This window comes from Helianthus annuus, chromosome 16, assembly GCF_002127325.2.
Source record: "Helianthus annuus cultivar XRQ/B chromosome 16, HanXRQr2.0-SUNRISE, whole genome shotgun sequence".
NCBI lineage: Eukaryota > Viridiplantae > Streptophyta > Magnoliopsida > Asterales > Asteraceae > Helianthus > Helianthus annuus.
Window position 1 is genome coordinate 105,974,198 of NC_035448.2, and position 19,822 is coordinate 105,994,019.

Here is a 19,822-nt window from a genome sequence, read left to right on the forward strand (position 1 = left end):
CCCTTTGGCGTGATTTTAAAAACGCCTGTACAAAAAGATTGCCAAACACGCCCATGCGTAGTGGCTAAAGGGCAGTTTTGGGCGTGATTGAGCATGAAAAACGCCCAAATGAGCAACCACTACGGGTGGTCTTATCTATTCTAATTTGTTTTCATAAATTTCTGCACTTACCATATATATAAATCTATTAGAGAGAGAGAGTAAAGTAGAAGGTAAATAGATAAAGAGAATAAACTGGAGTAAAAGAACGAAGAAGGCGTGTTGGTACATTGAATGGGAGTACATGTGAATTGCATTCCAAGATAATGTCGTACAAAATTGAACACTACTGTAGTGAGTAAGAGAAAACTTACAAATTAATATCTGGTAACTGACTTTTTTAATATTGATTATTATCTTTCCTAATTTTGACAAACAAGAAATAACAAACGCATTTACATATTCGTAGATTTTAAATAAATTTTACATTCGTTATTTACAACATTTAAATGGTCTAACACGTAAAGTGATGTGAAATTTACAACAAAAAAAGTTTAACAAACCGAATTAAAAATTTATGTTGTAGAAAAAGGAAAGAAGATACTTTAGAGGTTAAAAATGTTATTTTTATACTTTTATTTATTCTAAATTAAGATCCTTATATAGTTTGAAGTCTAAAGTGTTAGATTACGATGGTTGAGATTCCAAAAGAATCAAAAGTTGTTTGTGGTGCTTGATTTTTTAGATGATTGAATAAGAATGATCGGTTCCACAAAGAGTTATGTTGTTACATTAATGCAAGCTGGGTTATACGATTCCAAAAGTATGTCTTTATGCAAATTGACTAGACGGTTCTTTTATAGGCACAATATAAGTTAATTTTATTTTTTACAAAATGGGGATAAAAAAAGACTTTAATAATCTAAGTGGCGTGTTAGAAAATAAAATAAAACTTTAGTCCCTTTATTTCATGTTAGACGATACAAGTGTTTTGATCATGTAATGTAATTTTTTGACCTTATTGGGTTTGTACCGGTTAGAGTCGTGTATTTTCTGTTTGGGACCTGTTTCAACCCTTAGACGTGAAGCCCAAGTTTGGAAAGGTCTAGAACAAAAATGATGATCTACATGGGCTTCAATGTCAGTAGATATTATATGTTTGAGTTAAGCCACCCGCGAAGCTCGCGGGATCTTAGGCTAGTCTTAACACTAAAGAAAAAATCTAAATCTACAAAAATCAATGGTCAGAATAAGTTTATTTTGTTACAATTTCACCCCTTAAAAATTGTTATCAGAATATACGTTTTTAACCCAATAGCTTAATTTTTCTCTTATAAATTCCATCCCTTAGTTTTTAAAAGGAAAAACTAAATAAGCACCTGCATGGTTTTTCTCTACACATCGAAATAAATTGTAAGTGAGCCAAGTAGAGCTTTGATAATAGAGCTCTAAACGAGTCACACTGGTCGATCTCTTAAGTTAAACGAGCCAATCTCAATCTTAGGCGAGCCTAAGCTCGGCATTGTTTAAACTGGTTGATTGATCGTATGTAGATCATGTGAAGTGATTTGTATATCAAATGATTACTTGTGCTCCACATGCCTCGCGTTGTACCATCAACATGCCATGTGCTGCTCGAAGTAATTTAGATATACAATCACTTCGCATATAACAAATCATGCATATTCCAAATGTTAAAAACATTAGTGTCCATATTAAAATAAAAGACAATATTATTCATTATAAAAAAAAAAGAAAGAAACACCACAAAATTTTGAGGGCATTGGGACTTTTCTTCTCCAACTAAATGTTTTAAATTCAAATAAATAGTTTTCAGATGATACTCGCCATTTTGGTCATATATGTGTGGCTCATTTGACCATTTTAGCCTTACTTCTATCTGTGAAAAATAAACAGCAATCATATTTCATAAGTTAGTAAGTGATTTCAAGCCAAAGATATTAGTGACAAATGGACTTACATTTACAGCCTTTCATGCCTCCATTGAAAACCCTCCAGGGATAATTTAGTAATTTATACGTTCGGTTTTGTCGTCTGATCGTCTTTTAATCCTTTGGTAAGCAAATCATAATTGATAGAAGCAAGTTGGGACAGATTCTGAAGCAGCACAGCAAAATAAATATTTTCAGGATAACACAAAAATACAAGTCTGGCGAATATATTAAAAGTGTTTTGGAATTGTAGAAGACGAAAAAATGAACTGAGATTTACTCTAGATTTTCTTTTGGGCGGGTCAACCCGAGTAAATTATTTACATGTCAAATGGGTATGGTTTGGGTTGACACAAAACACTATTTGTTTGATTTTGTAAAAAAAAACTTATGTATATATTTTGTAAATATGCTTACAAGCTATGCAGTTATAGCGGTCCAAAATCGAATAGCGGTCAAGGTCCGCTATATGATATATAGGTTATAGCGGTGGTATAGCGGTAATTTTTATACCATGCATAATTTATGTATTTTTATATATATATAAAAATATATCTTTGAAAAATATTAATAGTAATATCAAAATTCATAGTAATATCATTCCATTATCATAAACCTGTTGCAAATCAAATACTAATAGTAACTTTGAAGTATTTAATTTAAGAATTAACACAATCAAACGCCGTTACTGCTATAACCGCTATAGGCCACCGCTATAGCGGTATTTAGCGCCGCTAATAGCGGAACCGCTATAGGCCACCGCTATTTGGACCGTTACACACCCTCCTGAGGTCCGCTAACCGCTATAGCACCGCTATTGACTGCTTAGCTTACAAGAATAAAGTATGACAATTAAAATACAACCTTTGAATAAATCCCTTTGGGTGATATCTCATAATGCAGAAGCAGATAATCAGCTTATTGAAATATTTCACCGCAAGGGTAAATTTGGAATATTGAATCTATAAAAATTTAATCACTCTGAAATAAGCAATCTCAAACTGCTCATTAAAAGCAGCTTATTTCACCCTAAAATAAGCACTTTTCTTTAAACAAGAACTCAAAAATGCTTCCATATGCCTTTCGAAAACACAATAGTACAAGACGCACGGAAATAATAATGCAAAATAAAAAAACTAATAAATAGTACCTTGAACGAGAAATTACTAAAAGAGTAGTTGACATCAGATGGCGATCCAAGTTCTGCAGGACCTCCATACTCATCAACCTGCTAGCAAGTGCCACCATAAAGCGCAAAAAAGATAATTATAATAACGCCAAAATAAAGAATAACAAATTAAAGGGATAATATATGGGTGAGGCCAAACGAGTATTCAACTTTTCATTAAGGCCACCAGATTATCAGAACCGTTTTAAAGACGCCACTTAAGTATCAGTTTGGTTTTGTTTATTCAAATTCTAGCAAAAAAAACTTGCCAAAAAATTATAAAAGTGATAGTGCGCCAGGTTTTTAAGCTTTTGCCGCTTCTAAACATGTAAAATGACAAAAATACCCCTGAATCTACTTGTAAATGTTTTGACAATTCACCAAGAGTTGATTCTTTTGAGTAGTTTCAAGAGCATTTTTTATTGTCATTTTACAATCTTTGAGAAGTTTTTTTGTTTGCAAGAATCGGTATAGACAAATCCAATTTGATACTTCAATGCCTCTAATACTTTCTATAATAATTAGGTGGCCTTATGGTAACTTTTGAATACTTAAGTCTTGGGTAGCCAACATATATCATATCCCTATATAATAAAAAGTACATGCCAAAGCACCATTTTATTTTAATCTAGTAAATATGAAATTAATAAAGCTACTAACCACTTCATCATGGCCGTTAATTGGTGAACTGCTACCACTCATGCTACCAGCATCACTAGAATCTTCTGTTTCACTAGCTTGATATCCATGTTCTTCTGAAGTATTCCAAGTGTAGCGACTTGTGAAATAACTCGTGTCTAGTGCACTCTCTGAAGCAGGAACAAATGCAGCCTGAAAAGTAATAAAAACGTTAATCAAAAATTCAAAATAACTCCCATATGTAATCATATTTGGTAGTTTAGTGGAAATTTCGCCTATTTAAAGAGTGGGTTGTTCAGGGTTATTTTCAAGCTTAAAAGAGTCGAATGATAATGGTTCTTACAGGTTAAAAATCGCCCAATATGTTTTAATGCATACAACATCAATCACTTTATTCAAAGATTTAGATTTATTAATGTAACACCATTGGTACGGTAAATCTTGTTATGCGTTAATAAAAAAAATGGAGAAAAGTGTATTTTAATGCATAAAGTAGATGGATGGTCCCTGTGGTTTACCAAAACTTTGGATTTGGTCCCTGGCTTCCCAAAAGTACACAGACGGTCCCTAAAGTTTGCACTTTGTAACATATTTAGTCCCCAACTTTTTCCAAAAGTACATGGATGGTCCTTGTGGTTTGCATTTTGTAACGCATTTAATCCCTAACTTGGACATGCTAAAACCTTTATATTTGTTGGTTGGGGACTAAATGTGTTACAAAGTGCAAACCATAGGGACCATCAGTACTTTTGGAAAGCTAGGGACCAAATTCAAAATTTTGGTAAACCACAAGGACCATTCGTGTATTTTACTCTAATGCATACAACCTCCTAAAATCACTTTTACTTATGATTTAGATTATTAGGGTAATAATATTGTTATCCTAATCATACTTAATGCATTAATCATCAATTAATTTTTAATAAAAAAGACAAATAAGTGTATTCAACACAACTGATCCAACCCTATCTTGCCACAACATGAAGATCTCAAACACACCTTTTGTCGTGCAAGTGTATCCCAATTAATATCCCTGAAAAATGGGTGCTGCTTCACCTACATAAAAATTTGAGACCAATTTTTTAGTGTCGTGTATAATTCAAAATGTGTGTTGGCGTGATAAAATATTAAAATAGAACCAAGTATACCTCGGTTGATCCTCTAGCTCCAAGCCTCTGGTTTGGATCTTCTGTCAATAATCTACAAACACAAAGTATATTCAAAAGAAAATATATCATACTCACATATGTAAAAACAAGATAAAATTCTTCTTTTGTTTTTAGCATCCTCATTAACATAACGTAAAGCATATAGGGTGATAGTTAGGAAGAAATAAAAAGTTAATGATTTCTCTTACTGATCAATTAGGTCTGCCGCTTCAGGGCTCATTTCTTCAGGTACCATTGGCCAGGGTATATTACGGTTAAGAATGTTATCAAATATCAACTGAACCAAAAACAAAATAGCAAAGTTAATAAATCAACAGGATTAGGGTACAGTAAAAAAAAAAGGTTAACTTAAATAGAAAATTACAAGACAAAATTCAAATCTCATAAGTCATAATTAGATGCCAGTGAGAAACACTTCAATTCCTTGGCTGTTTAAAATCTATTCAAGTTATATATGGAAAGGTATTTGAAGGCTGGCTAATAGTAAACTTGTTTTACTAATAAGTGTATGGGCTCAAACAGTGCCCTATTTTGTGGGGCTAGTGGAATGTATGGGTGTGTGCACACACGTAAATGTATATATGGGAGAGTTATCTTGAGAACGCTAAATATTGCGAGAACCGTTAGAACGAAGAAAAAACCAATCAAAATCAACTCAAATTTGCGAGAAGCGTCAGAATGAGAATGAAAAAAACAATCAAAATCAATTCAAATTTAATTTTTTAGACTTATCATTATTATTCGAATACAATATTAGAAATTAAATTTACACGTACAAATTTCCGTGTATTTGTAAATAAAGCAAATTTACACGTGTGTAAATTTGTTGTATTTACACATGTAAAAAAAAATATTAAAAGTGATTTAAAGAAAAAAGATGAATTATTTAAAGAGTAATTCTTTTTTAATGTTGTATTTTAATTATAATGAGGTTTGTATTTAAAAAAAATGATTTTGATTGGTTTTTTCATTCGTTCTCACGATTCTCATTATATTTAATGTTCACTGAACACTAGTGGTTGTTCACAAATGAACCTAACCTTATATATATAGGATTCGGATCAAGGGAAAACTCCTACGAGTTGCGAGAACTCGGCCTTCCTGTGCGAGTTTTGCCACCATTTTTACAGCATGACATTAACTTTTTACAGCATTTACGACTATTGTAAATTAAAAAAAAAACTAGGTTTTTTTTGTGAAAGTTGATTCTTTTTAGAATTTTTGGTAAAAAAAAATTGAAAAAACCTTTCGTAAGGCTGAGTTCTCAAATTTTCACAAGAGTTTTCGTCTTACCCTATATAGGGTTGAGTTCATTTCAGAACTCTAGATAATCACAGAACTTTAAGAGCTCCTAATATATAATTATTTTATTTTATATATTTAACATTATTTAAGGATACTTTTATCACTTATTATAAGTATTTTTATGATCACATATATGTAAAACCAAATTATTTATGTGTAATAACTAATTCACATATGTTTAGGAACCAATATACATATAAGCGATTTTAAAATTACATATGAAAAAATGTTAAAACTACTCTTAACACACATGTAAGCATAATAAATGATAAAAAATACCCTTAAACAATGTTAAATATAAAAATATATAACTAGAATGATTTTTTATTAGGAGTTCTGTAAGTTCTACAATTATTTAGAGTTTTGAAATGTGTGTGTGTGGGGGTGGGGGGGGGGGGGGGGGGGGGAGGACGGAAGGTTAAATAAGAAACCCATAGATATTCAGAAAACTAGGAAACTCTAACCTCCTAACATTTTTTTTTTGAAAAAAAATCACGCATGTAATATACATGTTTTTAAGGGTTTTGAGCAAAAAAAATCAAAAAAGCGCCGACCAGAATTTTTTTAAAAAATAAACAAGTTTTTGTGTAACATATGTTACACACATGAGTGTTACAGTCGCGTTGTGGAAAACTTGTTTAGTTTTTTAAAAAAACATCCTCTAGGCGCTTTTTTGTTTTTTTATGCTCAAAACACTTAAAAACATGTATATTACATGCGTGACTTTTTTTTCAAAATTAAAAAATGTTGGGAGGTTAGAGTTTCCTAGGTTTTCTCAATAACTATGGGTTTTCTCCCAATACTTGCACTATATATATGTATAAATATCATAGTTGTCAATAGCGGCTATAGCAACCGCTATAGCGCTCTATGTAGCGAAGCGACCAAGTGTCGCTATTTGGGTCATAGCGACCAATAGCGTGAATAGCGACAGTTAGTGTTTTTTTTTATGTAAATAGCAATTAGATATAGCTATAAAATAGCTGGATTTATAGGTTTTTGTTAAATATACATATAAAATAGCATATATACCAAGGTATTTTTGATATAATATACATACAAAAATTTTCAAAATTCTTTTTCTAGTGTTTCGCTATATATAAAATAGTTGTCGCTATTCGCTATGCAGCATATAGGTCCCTTGTCGCTATTAACTGTGATATATATATTTGGTCAATAGTCAGTACATCAAAATTTCCAAAGTTGTTGGTTGTGTCATGCACTCATGCACCACTAACAGCTAGAATTACCTATACTAAAACAGCTAACTGTATTGAAAAGTACCGTTCACACTACAATTATTAATAAAATCAATAAACCTGAGGATGCTCTGCATTGAAAGGAGGAATGCCAACAATAAGCTCAAATAGTATCACCCCAACTGACCACCAGTCAGCCGACATACCTAAAAAGAATGTTTCAATTACATCATAAGCATGGTTTAAAAGTTGGAAAACAGGATACCATAAGAAATCATATTTATATTTAGTCGTCAACAAACCATGTCCAGTTCCCAAAAGAATCTCGGGTGCCAAATAATCAGGTGTGCCCACAGCAGACCGATTTTTACGTCTTTCTTGTTGACTTTCAGATACAGATGGTTGGGATTCATGTTCTCCCAATAGTGACGTGCCACTAACTGCTGGGCCCGATAAATCATCTGTGACTGTACTGTTAATCAGCCCAACTTTCGACAGCCCAAAATCAGTCAACTGCAAACAATGAAAGAGTTGTGTATAGTAAGCAGCAAAAGAACAATAATTATTAGTGTGAATTGTACACAATGACCCATGTGATATGTTCCCTTTTTGCAAAAAGAATTGATTGACCCGTTTCAGAAAGGAAAAAGAAAAGTCAACCCCATAGACACGTTCATAAGTAATGAAAGGGGACTAAATATACAATATAAGAGATCAAAAGTTTGCATTTTATTTTGAATAATTTAGTCAATAATTAAAGGGGCCTATTAAACGATCTACTTTGATAATTATATTTTAAAACACAAAGCTGCATGTATAAAGTACATACCTTAATATGACCATCATGTGCGATCAACAAGTTATCTGGTTTCAAGTCACGGTGAACCACTTGTAAAGAATGAAGATATTCCAAAGCAAGCACCTGAATATTTAATATATATTAAATAACATGTTTAGTATAAACAAGTACAGGTGGCAATTCAGATACAATACTTAAACGGTTAAATGGGTGATCCGGGTTATTCTTTATTTCTATTAGGTCAAATGGGTAAAATCAAAAGGTTAGTTTAACTATATTTTGAGCACATAAAACCTCCTAAATCATTTTATTCAAAAGATAAGGTTCCTATAATAGTGATATTACTTTTGTAAGCGTATGTGATATTGCCACATTTGTGACCAACATAGCAACTCATATGTTTTGACCAAAGTCAAAGTCAAACTCACCACTTCTGCAATGTATACACGAGCAACATCTTCATCTAGGCAGCCTAGATTTCTCAACAGTGAATACAAATCACCACCGTTCAAGTATTCCATAACTAGGTACAGATTTTCACGACAAGTAAAAGAATAGAAGAACCGGACCTGAAACAATATGATATGTAAAATATATATCCATAAATAAATATATAGCAAGTATTAAAAGAAGGAAAAAAACTAAGGTCCTGACCACAAACGGATTGCGCACTGATATTAAAATATCACGCTCAGCCAATATGCTTTCAACAGCATTTTTACGGATCATGTCAGCCTTTTTAAGGACCTGCAAGAACAAACAGATATTAACGGACTTTATTTAAAATTAGAATATTACTGAAAATAATTACACAATCAACAATTAAACTGAAGAGAAATGTAAGCAATTATACGATTTCAATGTACCTTAATAGCAAAGAGATCCCCTGTTGTTCTTTTTTTCGCCAAAAAAACACGACCGAATGCTCCACGACTAATTGGTTTTATAATCTCAAAATCATCGATAGAAGTACGATCTTTGGATGAATGTATCGGGCTGGTTCTAAGGCTGCGTACAACATCATCTTCCAATGGTGCATCTTCATCAATAACAGTACTCGTGATATCAAGTTTATCATCATCAACTAACTCGAATAGCTGCAAATATTTCTCCCTAAAAATAAAAAAAAAAAAAAAAAAAAAAACTTTGTTTGAAAAGCATATTTCCCACAGGAAATTAAATAAAGAAATTACTTTGTTTTTGTGTGTATGTGTGTAAAAAACTGAATTACATATAAAAATCCCAATCCGATTAGTCGGTACCCCCACCGGCTGACTAGCGCCTAGCGATTCTTACAACCATGATGAGTGCTAGAGGTGGCAATGTTAACCTGGTTACTTTACAAGGATTGATGTTTGTCATAGTTCATCTCTAACGGGCCAAACAAGTAAAATAAAAAAATAGCCAAAAATCAGGTCGAATGGTTGAAAGTCGCCCAAAGTGTATTTCTTATAAAACTAAGTATACAGTTAATGAAACAATACAAATTTGTAATCATATTTGAGTATCTGACCCATTAATTAGTTATCAAGAATCTATAAACATTAGAAAAAAAAAGTGTTTCAGGTCAATACAACCCGTACCAGACCTGCCCATTTGACATAATAATCATATCTATAAATTTTCTGGACAAAAGTGTATTTTGACCTGTACAAAATCTATAAACTTAAAAAATAAGTGTTTTGGGTCAGCTCGGCCCGTTTCCCCTTGTACTAAATTACACATTTTGACCCGTTATACGACCTGACTGCAAGAAAACAGATTTCAAGTGTACATCCTGGAATAAGATGCAATTTTTCCTCTAAATAATAGCAATACCAATAGTGGAAAGAATCTCACCGAATAAGCTTCTCTATTCGTGCTCCAAAAGTTTCAACAGTAAGAGCATCAAATTTTCTGCGGTCAGTGACAACTTTTAGGTCTTCAAGACAAGTAAGCAAATATGGGAGAGAACGATCGTCATCTGAAGGTGTGTTTGCGGCACATCTAGCAATATCAGCAAGTTCATTCATCTACAATTAAAAAAGCATCCTTAAGCCGTCTAGTTTTATTTGACAAATTTTGAGTTATAGACTATCTGTTAAGTGTAATGAACAAATATTGAGTATAATTGCTAGACTAACATACACCCAAACATCACATAATGTGATAATAGAATCCAAGTGCATATAAATGAGATTGTTGAATGCAAAAATTTGAGAAGTTAATGTGGGTTGTACACTTGTACATTGATTTTTGTGGTGACATTATAAGTGCAAAGAAATGATACTATTATGATTATGATAATATGACATGAGATGTGTTACATAAAGTTGTTTAGGAAACAGATGACTTTGTGTTTGTGTCTGAATGTCAATCAATTTACCTTTTCACCTCCGACTTAAAAATAAAATTTACTGATAATAGATAATTAATTGTTAAATCTATTAAGTAATTACTTACGCATTCAAATAAGCTTACTCTTTATGGTCATCAAATCACAATTCAACATTAACCAAATCACTTTTGAGACAAAGTGGATGCTCATTGCTACATTTATATCAATAGACTAGCATTAACACTACAAAACTAAAAGAAAACAACGCGGCCCATATATTTGTAGAGTTAAGTTCATGTGAAAATAAAATAAACGTACGAAACGTACGAATTGAAAGAAAGTCAAAAAAAGTGGCGGTGGCATTTTGGTAATTATCAGCAACTTCAAAATTACTCTAGTAGAGTAATTTTGAGCTTCTGTACAGCAATTTTGTGTTCATGTAGAGTAATTTTGGTCGTGTAGCGTAACTATCAAAATTGTAGGGTAATTATCAAAATTGTAGAGTAATTTTGGTCGTGTAGGGTAATTATCAAAATTGTAGGGTAATTATCAAAATCACACTAACCCCCCCCCCCCAAAAAAAAAAAACTAAAAACTAAAAACTAAACACCACCCCCCCCCAAACTAAAAGCTAAAAACTAAACCATAAAGCTAAACCCCATAACTAAATGCTAACAAAATTACTCTACAAGACATTTTCCAAAATTACTCTACAGAAGTCAAAATTACTCTACTAGAGTAATTTGATAATTACCCTACATTTCCCAAAATTACTCTACAGATGCTCAAAATTACTCTACAGATGTTCAAAATTACTCTACAAGACACTTTTTGCTTTTTTCCCCAGTTATTTTGAAGTTGCTGATAATTACCAAAATGACACCGCCACTTTTTGCTTTTTCCCTCAATGCGTACGTTTCGTACGTTAATTTTGTTTTTATTTGATCCTTTACCTATATTTGTATGTGTGATCATCACCAAATAGAATTTGAAGACAGTTTCATTTTATGTGTATGGCTTGACCAAGAACAGCATATTCCATTCTTATTATCCTAATTTAGCATGGAATACAGCTAAAAGAAACATTCATATATACTTCATACCTATGTAAGTCTGCACTCTCACATAGATATTTAAAATATTCTTGGTTGACTTTATTAGTTGACCATAAAATAAAGGAATAACGTATACATAGGCCACCCAAGTATTCAAAAGGTTTTATTGAGCCCGCCCAAATATTAAGCAACATTACATGCCACCCAAGTATCAGTTTGCTTTGTTAATGCCAATTCCAGGCAAAGGGTTAACGTGAAAATGTAAAAGGACAAAAGTGACCCTAAGTTTAAAGCTTCTATTCAAGGTTTAAAAGAACGGAAACGAGTTTCTATTATGTCTAAAGTTGTAAAATGACAAAAGCAACCCTATGTTCAAAGGTTATGGTATTTTGTAAAATGAAAAAACACCCCTGAATATAGTCAAACATCTTTTTCCAATCTATGAGTAAATGTTGGAATGTCGGATCATTCTTGTCAGTTTACAGTTCTAAAATTGGGCCTTTGGCCAAAGCTTTAAACCTCTGGGCATTATGCTTTAACAGTATTCTGGCAAATTTGTTTTGCTAGTATGAGTGTAAAAGGAAACAAGTTGATACTTGGGTGGCTTTAGTATTATTCTTTTGAATACTTGGGTGGCCTTTGCATACATTAGTCCTAATTATTAAATAAAATATAACTAGGTGAGGTCAACATAAAATAAAAAAAAATAAAAAAACAATGATTGTACACACAAAGGAGCCTATTAATGAACCACTTGGTAATTGATGAAAAAAAAAGATTAAACTGTCATTTCGTCCCTGAGGTTTGGCCATTTTGGCGACTTTCATTTTCATCCAAAGGTTTGTTTTTCCGCATTTGGGTTCTCGTGGTTTTAAAATCTTGTCATTTTCTTCCTTGAGGGCCAAACCTCAAGGGACGAAAGTCGCAATAAATTGCCAAACCTCAAAGGACGAAAATGGCAAGATTTTGAAACCACGAGGACCCAGATGCGGAAAAACAAACCTTTGGATGAAAGTCGCAGAAGTGGACAAACCATAGGGACGAAAATGACAATTTACTCAAAAAAAACTTAGATTCTACCTGTGGGAGGTCAGCATGTTCTGAATAAGAACCTTTTCCCGCCAATAACAAGTCTATAGGGCTAGTTTTAGGTGTCATCAATGGTGACCTAGGAGTGATGCTACCGGCAGATGATGTTGTCATTCCTTGATCCGATTTAGGCCCAAACCGTGTTTTATACGGCATGGATGATGATGATGTCACACCTTTCATGTCATCAATAAAACCCGTATTATCACCATCCGGAAAACAATCAAGCATATCCTCTGACCCTCTTCTAGACCAATCACTAAGTTTCGGAGACAAAACATCATATTCCTCAGTAACACTTGAATTCGAAACTTTTGCACCATCTGGACTCGGACTTCCAACAGGCAAAGTCAAATCCTTTTGCGTATAAGATTCCATCAGTTTCTCAAGCGTTTCGGAAACCCTAACCAATCGTTCATCCACACGAAGACCTTTTTTATCACAACGGTCGGCAATTGCACAAATTCTAGAATGATCTTCTAATTGTAAAGTAGGAACCTCTTCTTCACAAATCCTACAAATTATCGAACTTTCATCAACATAATTCGATTGGTGGTCCCCCCACCCCCATGAAGCTTTATGCTGATGCTTAGAGGTAGTAGTTGTGTGAGAATCTTTCGCAGTAGGAAGCTCAGGTGAATGTGAAACTACTTTTTTGTCCTTAACAGGAGGTACAACTTCTTTAATGATTTTTCCTCCAGGAGATGGCAGTTCCCTCCATGATGCCATACGGTTTCGGCCCGTGGGCAAATCTGAGTCTAAATCTACATCTTTACCGATGTCTACACCAGGTGTAGGGATAGAAATGTCATTTTGCCTTGTCGGATCTTTCTTCCATCCCAAATCATGCGGTCTGTGTTGTTCTTGACTGTAATATTTCATTGTTGATGGTGGTTTTGACGTTTTTTGAGGAATAACTTTATCTGCGGGTTGTAACGATTGTCTGAGCTGGAACACGAGTTCGTTTTCCAATCCGCTTTCTTTATGAAACTGTAGTAATCTTGTACATCTTGTGAGAATAAAAAGCATACGGGTATGAAGTTTTTTTAAGATTCCCATTGGGAGTTCTTGACGCTTATCATCTAAATCTTGAACAATGCTTTCACATTGCAGCCAAAATTCTCCAGGGGTAGTCATAGCACATCTTTGAGCTAAAACTAGCAAATCTTCTAACGTTTCTTGCCATTCGGGTTGACTTTCTGTGTTTTTTTCAAGAATGTTGAGTAAATCAGCTGCAAATAGATGTAGATCAGAGTCAACTTCCTCTTTTGCTTTGTCAAACTTTGCTCGTATAGTTACCAATACATCCTGCTCAAAGTGAAATGGCAAAAACAATAAGGTAGTGTTTGAAAAAAAGACTGAAATCTTTTGAGTTTTGAGAAATTACAATGTGAATGGAATGAAAAATTACATTTAACCTTCAAAGACGAAATCCTTTGAAAAAAGATTGAAAACTTTAATCATGTTACTGTTGTCCTCTCAACAAATAAATAGATATTATATCTTATCCAAGACGCTAATTTTTAACAAGCTTTTAATATGCTTAATATGTATTAGTACAAAAAAATTCAGTAACTTTCATTAAAATGTATAAAGTAGAGATACAACTATTAACTTTCTCTCTCTCTCTCTCTCTCTCTCTATATATATATATATATGTGTGTGTGTGTGTGTATGTATAATTTATAATGCATAATGTATGTGTGGGAGTGTTTGTGCGCGCGCAATGGAGCGTAGTTATATTTCCATTACCTTGCTTATTCCATTGCAACCTTTTTATAAACAAACAAACCAAAAATATGGAAAAATAATAGCACCGAAGTGTACATAAGACAGATTAATATGTGTTTACCTCTAAGTTACTTAAGCCACGAGGCTTCCAAAATGGATAAGGCCGTACGCCTTTTGAGTTAAGTTCATGGGAGAAACTTTTGATGTCAGCAGGATATCTCTTTCTAGGTGCATTTGTAACCCTAAGTATAGCTTGAAAGCGAGGCGATTCGGATTCCTTTGGGTTTTCACAATCATAAGATGCCTACAAAATGCAGGACATATTTTTTAAGTACAGAATGTGTAGAATTGATTTTGTTAAAAAAGCAGCATAGCTATAAGTAATCGAGCCGTCATCACAACAACTTACCTTCATCTCTGGAGTACAAACCTCTGAACTCCTCAAGCCTCCAGAATATCCCCTCGATTTCAAATGCCCTAAATTCAGTAACATTTTTAGGCCATAGTTGGAAAGAGGGGAGGGGGGGGGGGGGGATCCAGTACTTAATATCCTCAGCTCCTTACTGTTATATTATTCCCAACATGAACTACAAATTTTATATTACCTAAAGACAATGTGTTATACAAAAAAGTTCAAGTAGCACAGGTATAGAAGTTAGGTGCAATATGCAACTATTCGTATTACAGTTTCTCATAATAAACATGTCTGAAAGTTAAGACATCAATGGTTAATATATCCCTATTGGAGAAGCCATATCACATTAACTACTTTCAGGTATGTTCACTTAATATCCTCAACTCCTTACTGTTATTTTATTTCCAAGTTCCAACATGAACTACAAATGCTTATCTTACCTAAAAACAATGTGTTATACAAAAAAGTTCGAGTAACAGAGGTATAGAAGTTAGGTGCAATATGCAAGTATTCGTATTACAGTTTTTCATAATAAACACATCTGAAAGTTAAGACATCAATGGTAAATATATCCCTATTGGAGAAGCCATATCACATTAACTCAAAAAAGAACCACCTTATTGGTTTGTAAGAATAAAATCTTACAGCCAAAGAAAAAATAAGCAAGCATAACTATAATAATATATGCATCGTAAAACCATCAAAAAAAATATAGCCATAGCTTTATGAACGTCACATCAAGCTACCAAGTGTGTTCTGCAAATGGGGAAAATGAAACAAATTAACACTTGCAAAAGATTTCTTTGTATGCTAATTGTGTCATATAAAACCAGAACTCCATTCCCATCAAATACAACTGCCATTTAAAGACAACTGATCCATTTTTAAGCTTTTAAAATCCAAAAAAACTGGAAACTCAAGAGACAGCCTCGAGCCCTCGACTCGAATTATTTCGGTTCAATTTTAAGCACCATCTATAACTTTTTTGAACACTGGCTAGAGTTTAATTGGGGATTTCAGGCGTTGTAGTTATATAACTTATAGAAGTTACTAAGCATAGAACCATGACAAATCACACTTTTACAAGTGACAATAGCTCCAACAGAACCTGCAAACCACATTGGTGACTGCAATTCCTTATGAGATGTGATCTATGCATTTATATTGTACATAACAGTTTCTTCAACAGAGTTTTTTTTTTATTAGTTTTTGTTGCTACAGAACACTGAATATAAAAACAAACAATCAGGCAGGCTGATGCATTTTGCCCAGCGGATCACCTCGCACACCGGCGGCATTTTTAAAACCAAGAGGCTATGCAGTTATAGTGGTCCAAAATTAAATAGCGGTCAAGGTCCGCCATATGATATATATGTTATAGCGGTGGTATATCGGTAATTTTTATATTTTATACTAATGTGTGTGTGTATATATATGAAAAACACTAATAGTAATATCATGCAAAATATTAATAGTAATATCAAATTCAAAACATGAAAGTGTCAATGTTTGAAACACGATCTAATCATAAGCCATGAAATCTTCTTCTGCCCCTTAGTCGTACCGTAGGCACACAATAGATTTAGGATTGGACTAGGTTTAATTTGTGTTTGGGCCTTTACTTTTAGGTTATTTCAAATAAAAAAAAACGATTTATGTGGGCTTTTCCCAACTTTTGGCCTCAAAATTAAAAAACCTTGATTCAAAATAGCGCCATTTAGCACCGGCGCACCGCTATAAGTGACCGCTATGCGATAGGATGTCTACCAACCGCTATAGCACCGCTGCATAGCCAAGAAGGCACGCACGTGGACTATATAGGTCCTCCTCTGGTTACAATGTTGATTTGTTGGTTAACCTTTTGGTTTGGAAATTCGAGTTAACACCTTTGATGCTTTAAGTAATTGATGATAAATGGATTAGTAGTAAGTGATTGATTAAAAGGATTAGTAGCAAGGCACCTCACAAATATAGCACTAAAGAATAGTTTAATAAAGGTCAAACATCGAGCTTCTTGAGATGATGGATTATCGAAATAATAAATACTAAACGCTTAAAACAGTTATTAAGCCAACTAACTTGCAGAAAAGCATTTTTTTTTAAATTAAGTACTATAAGAGGACAAGTCTTTCATGTAAAACGTGATGTATTAAAGTTATGTGGGTTTTAATAAGGAAATGTGTCATTCTAAAGAACTAAACAAAAATGGTAAATTGGTAATTCTCACATATCTAAAATTAAAGTCACTAGAAGCTACAATATGCCATTAAAACAATTCTAGTTCATGTTTAAAACAGTTACGCAAGATTCACTTTTATTACTAATCTCCTATAGTTTACAGGTATACCTTGCCAATTGCCATAAGTGGCAAATAATTCTATTACTGAAAATACTATGAGAATCATGTGTGCTTCAATAATTTTATCAGGCACTTCTTCTCTTTCAATATTCAAATGCTTGCCCTAACTCAAAAGGAGCATAGAAGCAATTTCAAGCTAGTTCATAGCTAACAACAAACATGATCTGTTACTCGTTAGGCGCATTACAACTTACATGCAGTGTGCAGATTTTAAACTCAAAATTCAAGAATTAAGCAATTTCATCATATATAAGATGCGATTGGTTGTCGACATAACACAATAGTTCATCATTCAGCAAGCAATAGACCAAATTCCATATAGTTATCGGTATAATTAAGATATTCCAAGCACATCCGTTACTAGACAGTATGGATTAGAGGTTAACATAAGCAACAGAACCTCAGGCAGCACGTCACTTCACATCAATTAGTTTCAGTAAAAGCTGAGATACTTCTAGAAGTTCCTATATTAATGAACAATTGAACATGGATCCAACTAGTAAAACTTGAGTGCATGCTCCTAATTTCGGTCATCCTAGATATTTCTACCATAAACTTTAAATGTTCAACATGCTTTACTCAAACTAGATAACCATATCATAAAACATCTACTGTTCTTATACCTAACATAGTAACAGGCTGCGAAATTTACCAACGAATAACATACAATAACATGAAACACACTACTTATAAGTTATAACTCAGAACATATACAACCACATGATAGTGTTCAAGAACTCATACCAGCATCCGATGAAGATTCGGTATTATGTAATCGCGAACGACCTAAAACAACATTCGGAGTCTGATCCCTAGCCGGAAAACTCTCCGTCGACACGCTACCATCATCATTAACCAAACTATGTCCCATCTTCTTCGTTTCAGTACCAAATCCCTCCTTAAAACTAGTTCCATCACCATTTTTCGATTTCGACAGGTTACTAGCACCAAGTGAAGACAACTTATTACTACCTTTACTTTTATTATTACTATTGCTATCGAATTTAAAAAAACTCTCCTGAGGCAACGGTCCAGATCTCGTTTTGATCCGATTTAACCCTAGCGACGACGCCAGAATCGGAGAAACCGTCGCCGGACCTTCCGCCGCCGCTTTCGGGTTCAAACTGGACGATCCTGCCGCCGTTCCTGCTCCCAAACTAGGTTTTCCGGCGATCGAACTCGAATTCTGAACATTTTGAGGAGCTACATCCTTCTTACTACGGCTTCGATCCTTGGAAATTGAAGGCGAATTTGACGCATCTTTGACTTGAATCTGACGAAACGAAGAAGCGATCGGCGGATGATTATGATCGTCTTTAGCGGTGGATTTAGGTTTCTTTTTGTCGGACTTGATCGGTGAATTGGAGCTAGAACCGGTGGATCTAGGGCTGTTGGATCCCTCAGGGCTTGAAATGTCGGATGATTTCTTCGAATGGAAGAATCTGCCTTTGAACACCATTGTTGCAGGTTATCATCTAGGGTTTCGGTTGAAGATCTATGAACATGAAATAGGAGTGTAGTTTGATGCTGGTGTTTGTGCCAGTGAGGAAAGAGGGATAGATTACCACCTCCTTTCACTTTTTTGTTTTATCATATGTTACCATAAATGCATAGCGATAAGGTGTGTGCATCTTGTGATGTAAATATACTCGATATAAATCACGTATTAAAACACGGGTGGTTTTTTAAAAAAATTTTACATACCACATTTTATTAAACAACGAATCTTTATACATCTGAAATCCATTTGAAATCATGCCCGCTATATTGAACTTGTGTAGCCGATTGCGACTCCCTTCTAATCAAATATGATAAAAATAAGTTCTAAACACGAAGAGCGTTGATGTAAGCAAAGCGAGATAAAGACTTGGCATGATACATGCCATTCAATGTAGGATCAACCATTTTGGCCAAGGTATCAATATCATGGAGTTGAGGGGTGGCCCATCTTACAAGTGATTATTCAGATCTCACTCTTGAACAATATACCACGAAAGAAAAGAAATTAATATCTTATCTATCAAAAAGATATGATTTAATTGAGAGTTTACCTATCTAGTGGCTTCCGACCAGTCAACAGCTCCAACATCACCACTCCAAAGCTATAAACAACACTTTTTACAGTGTATATGCTGGACAACGCAAATTCAAGAGCACTATAACCAAATGAACCGACCAACTGTGTCGCCACCTGTACAAAGTTTAACAAACTTATTCAAATTCCAACATCACTAGTCAAAAAATATGAAATCAAATTCCAACATCACTACCAAGAAAAAGGGCTTCTGTTAAACAAACTACAATAAAAATGTTTTTAGTTTTTATATTTGTATTGACGGGTGTAACACCTCGTAAAATCATGTCCAATAATGTCAAGACACGTGTCATAAACCCTAATAAAGACAAACTTTGACTATGAAGGACTGAAGTTATCAAACAGTGGAAAGATGTATGTGGAGGGACTAAAAGCGTCATTATGCCAAACCTATGCCCCTGAATGACCATCTACGAATTTCGTATACATTAATAATGCACACGTTGGATTTACGAAACCATTTGAGAATCAAATCACAAGTTTGTAAATCGGAGGGTTAAAAGCGTCAACATGTTTAATCATACCTCTGAGTGACCTTTAAACCGAACCGG

The 19,822-nt window shown here is 33.8% G+C and overlaps 1 protein-coding gene across 2 annotated transcripts; it reads right to left on the reverse strand.

The window, feature by feature from the left end:
- Window positions 1-1,671: 1,671 nt before the first annotated feature.
- LOC110920829 (probable serine/threonine protein kinase IREH1) lies at window positions 1,672-18,797 on the reverse strand. 2 transcript variants are annotated; one of them, XM_022165029.2, is made up of 18 exons: window positions 17,921-18,797; window positions 14,812-14,879; window positions 14,524-14,706; window positions 12,663-13,979; window positions 10,050-10,222; window positions 9,077-9,323; window positions 8,865-8,957; window positions 8,639-8,779; window positions 8,241-8,333; window positions 7,714-7,924; window positions 7,532-7,617; window positions 5,096-5,184; window positions 4,887-4,938; window positions 4,738-4,794; window positions 3,760-3,930; window positions 3,082-3,159; window positions 1,961-2,097; window positions 1,672-1,879 (listed from the first exon to the last, which is right to left on the reverse strand). In XM_022165029.2, the coding sequence occupies exons 1-17, from the start codon at window positions 18,633-18,635 to the stop codon at window positions 2,014-2,016; spliced, it is 3,858 nt and encodes a 1,285-aa protein (XP_022020721.1). In that variant the 5' UTR covers window positions 18,636-18,797; the 3' UTR covers window positions 1,672-1,879; window positions 1,961-2,013. The 2 variants fall into 2 exon arrangements, with proteins under 2 accessions (XP_022020721.1, XP_022020720.1); XM_022165028.2 differs by having other exon boundaries at window positions 3,082-3,162.
- Between the last annotated feature and the right edge of the window lie 1,025 nt (window positions 18,798-19,822).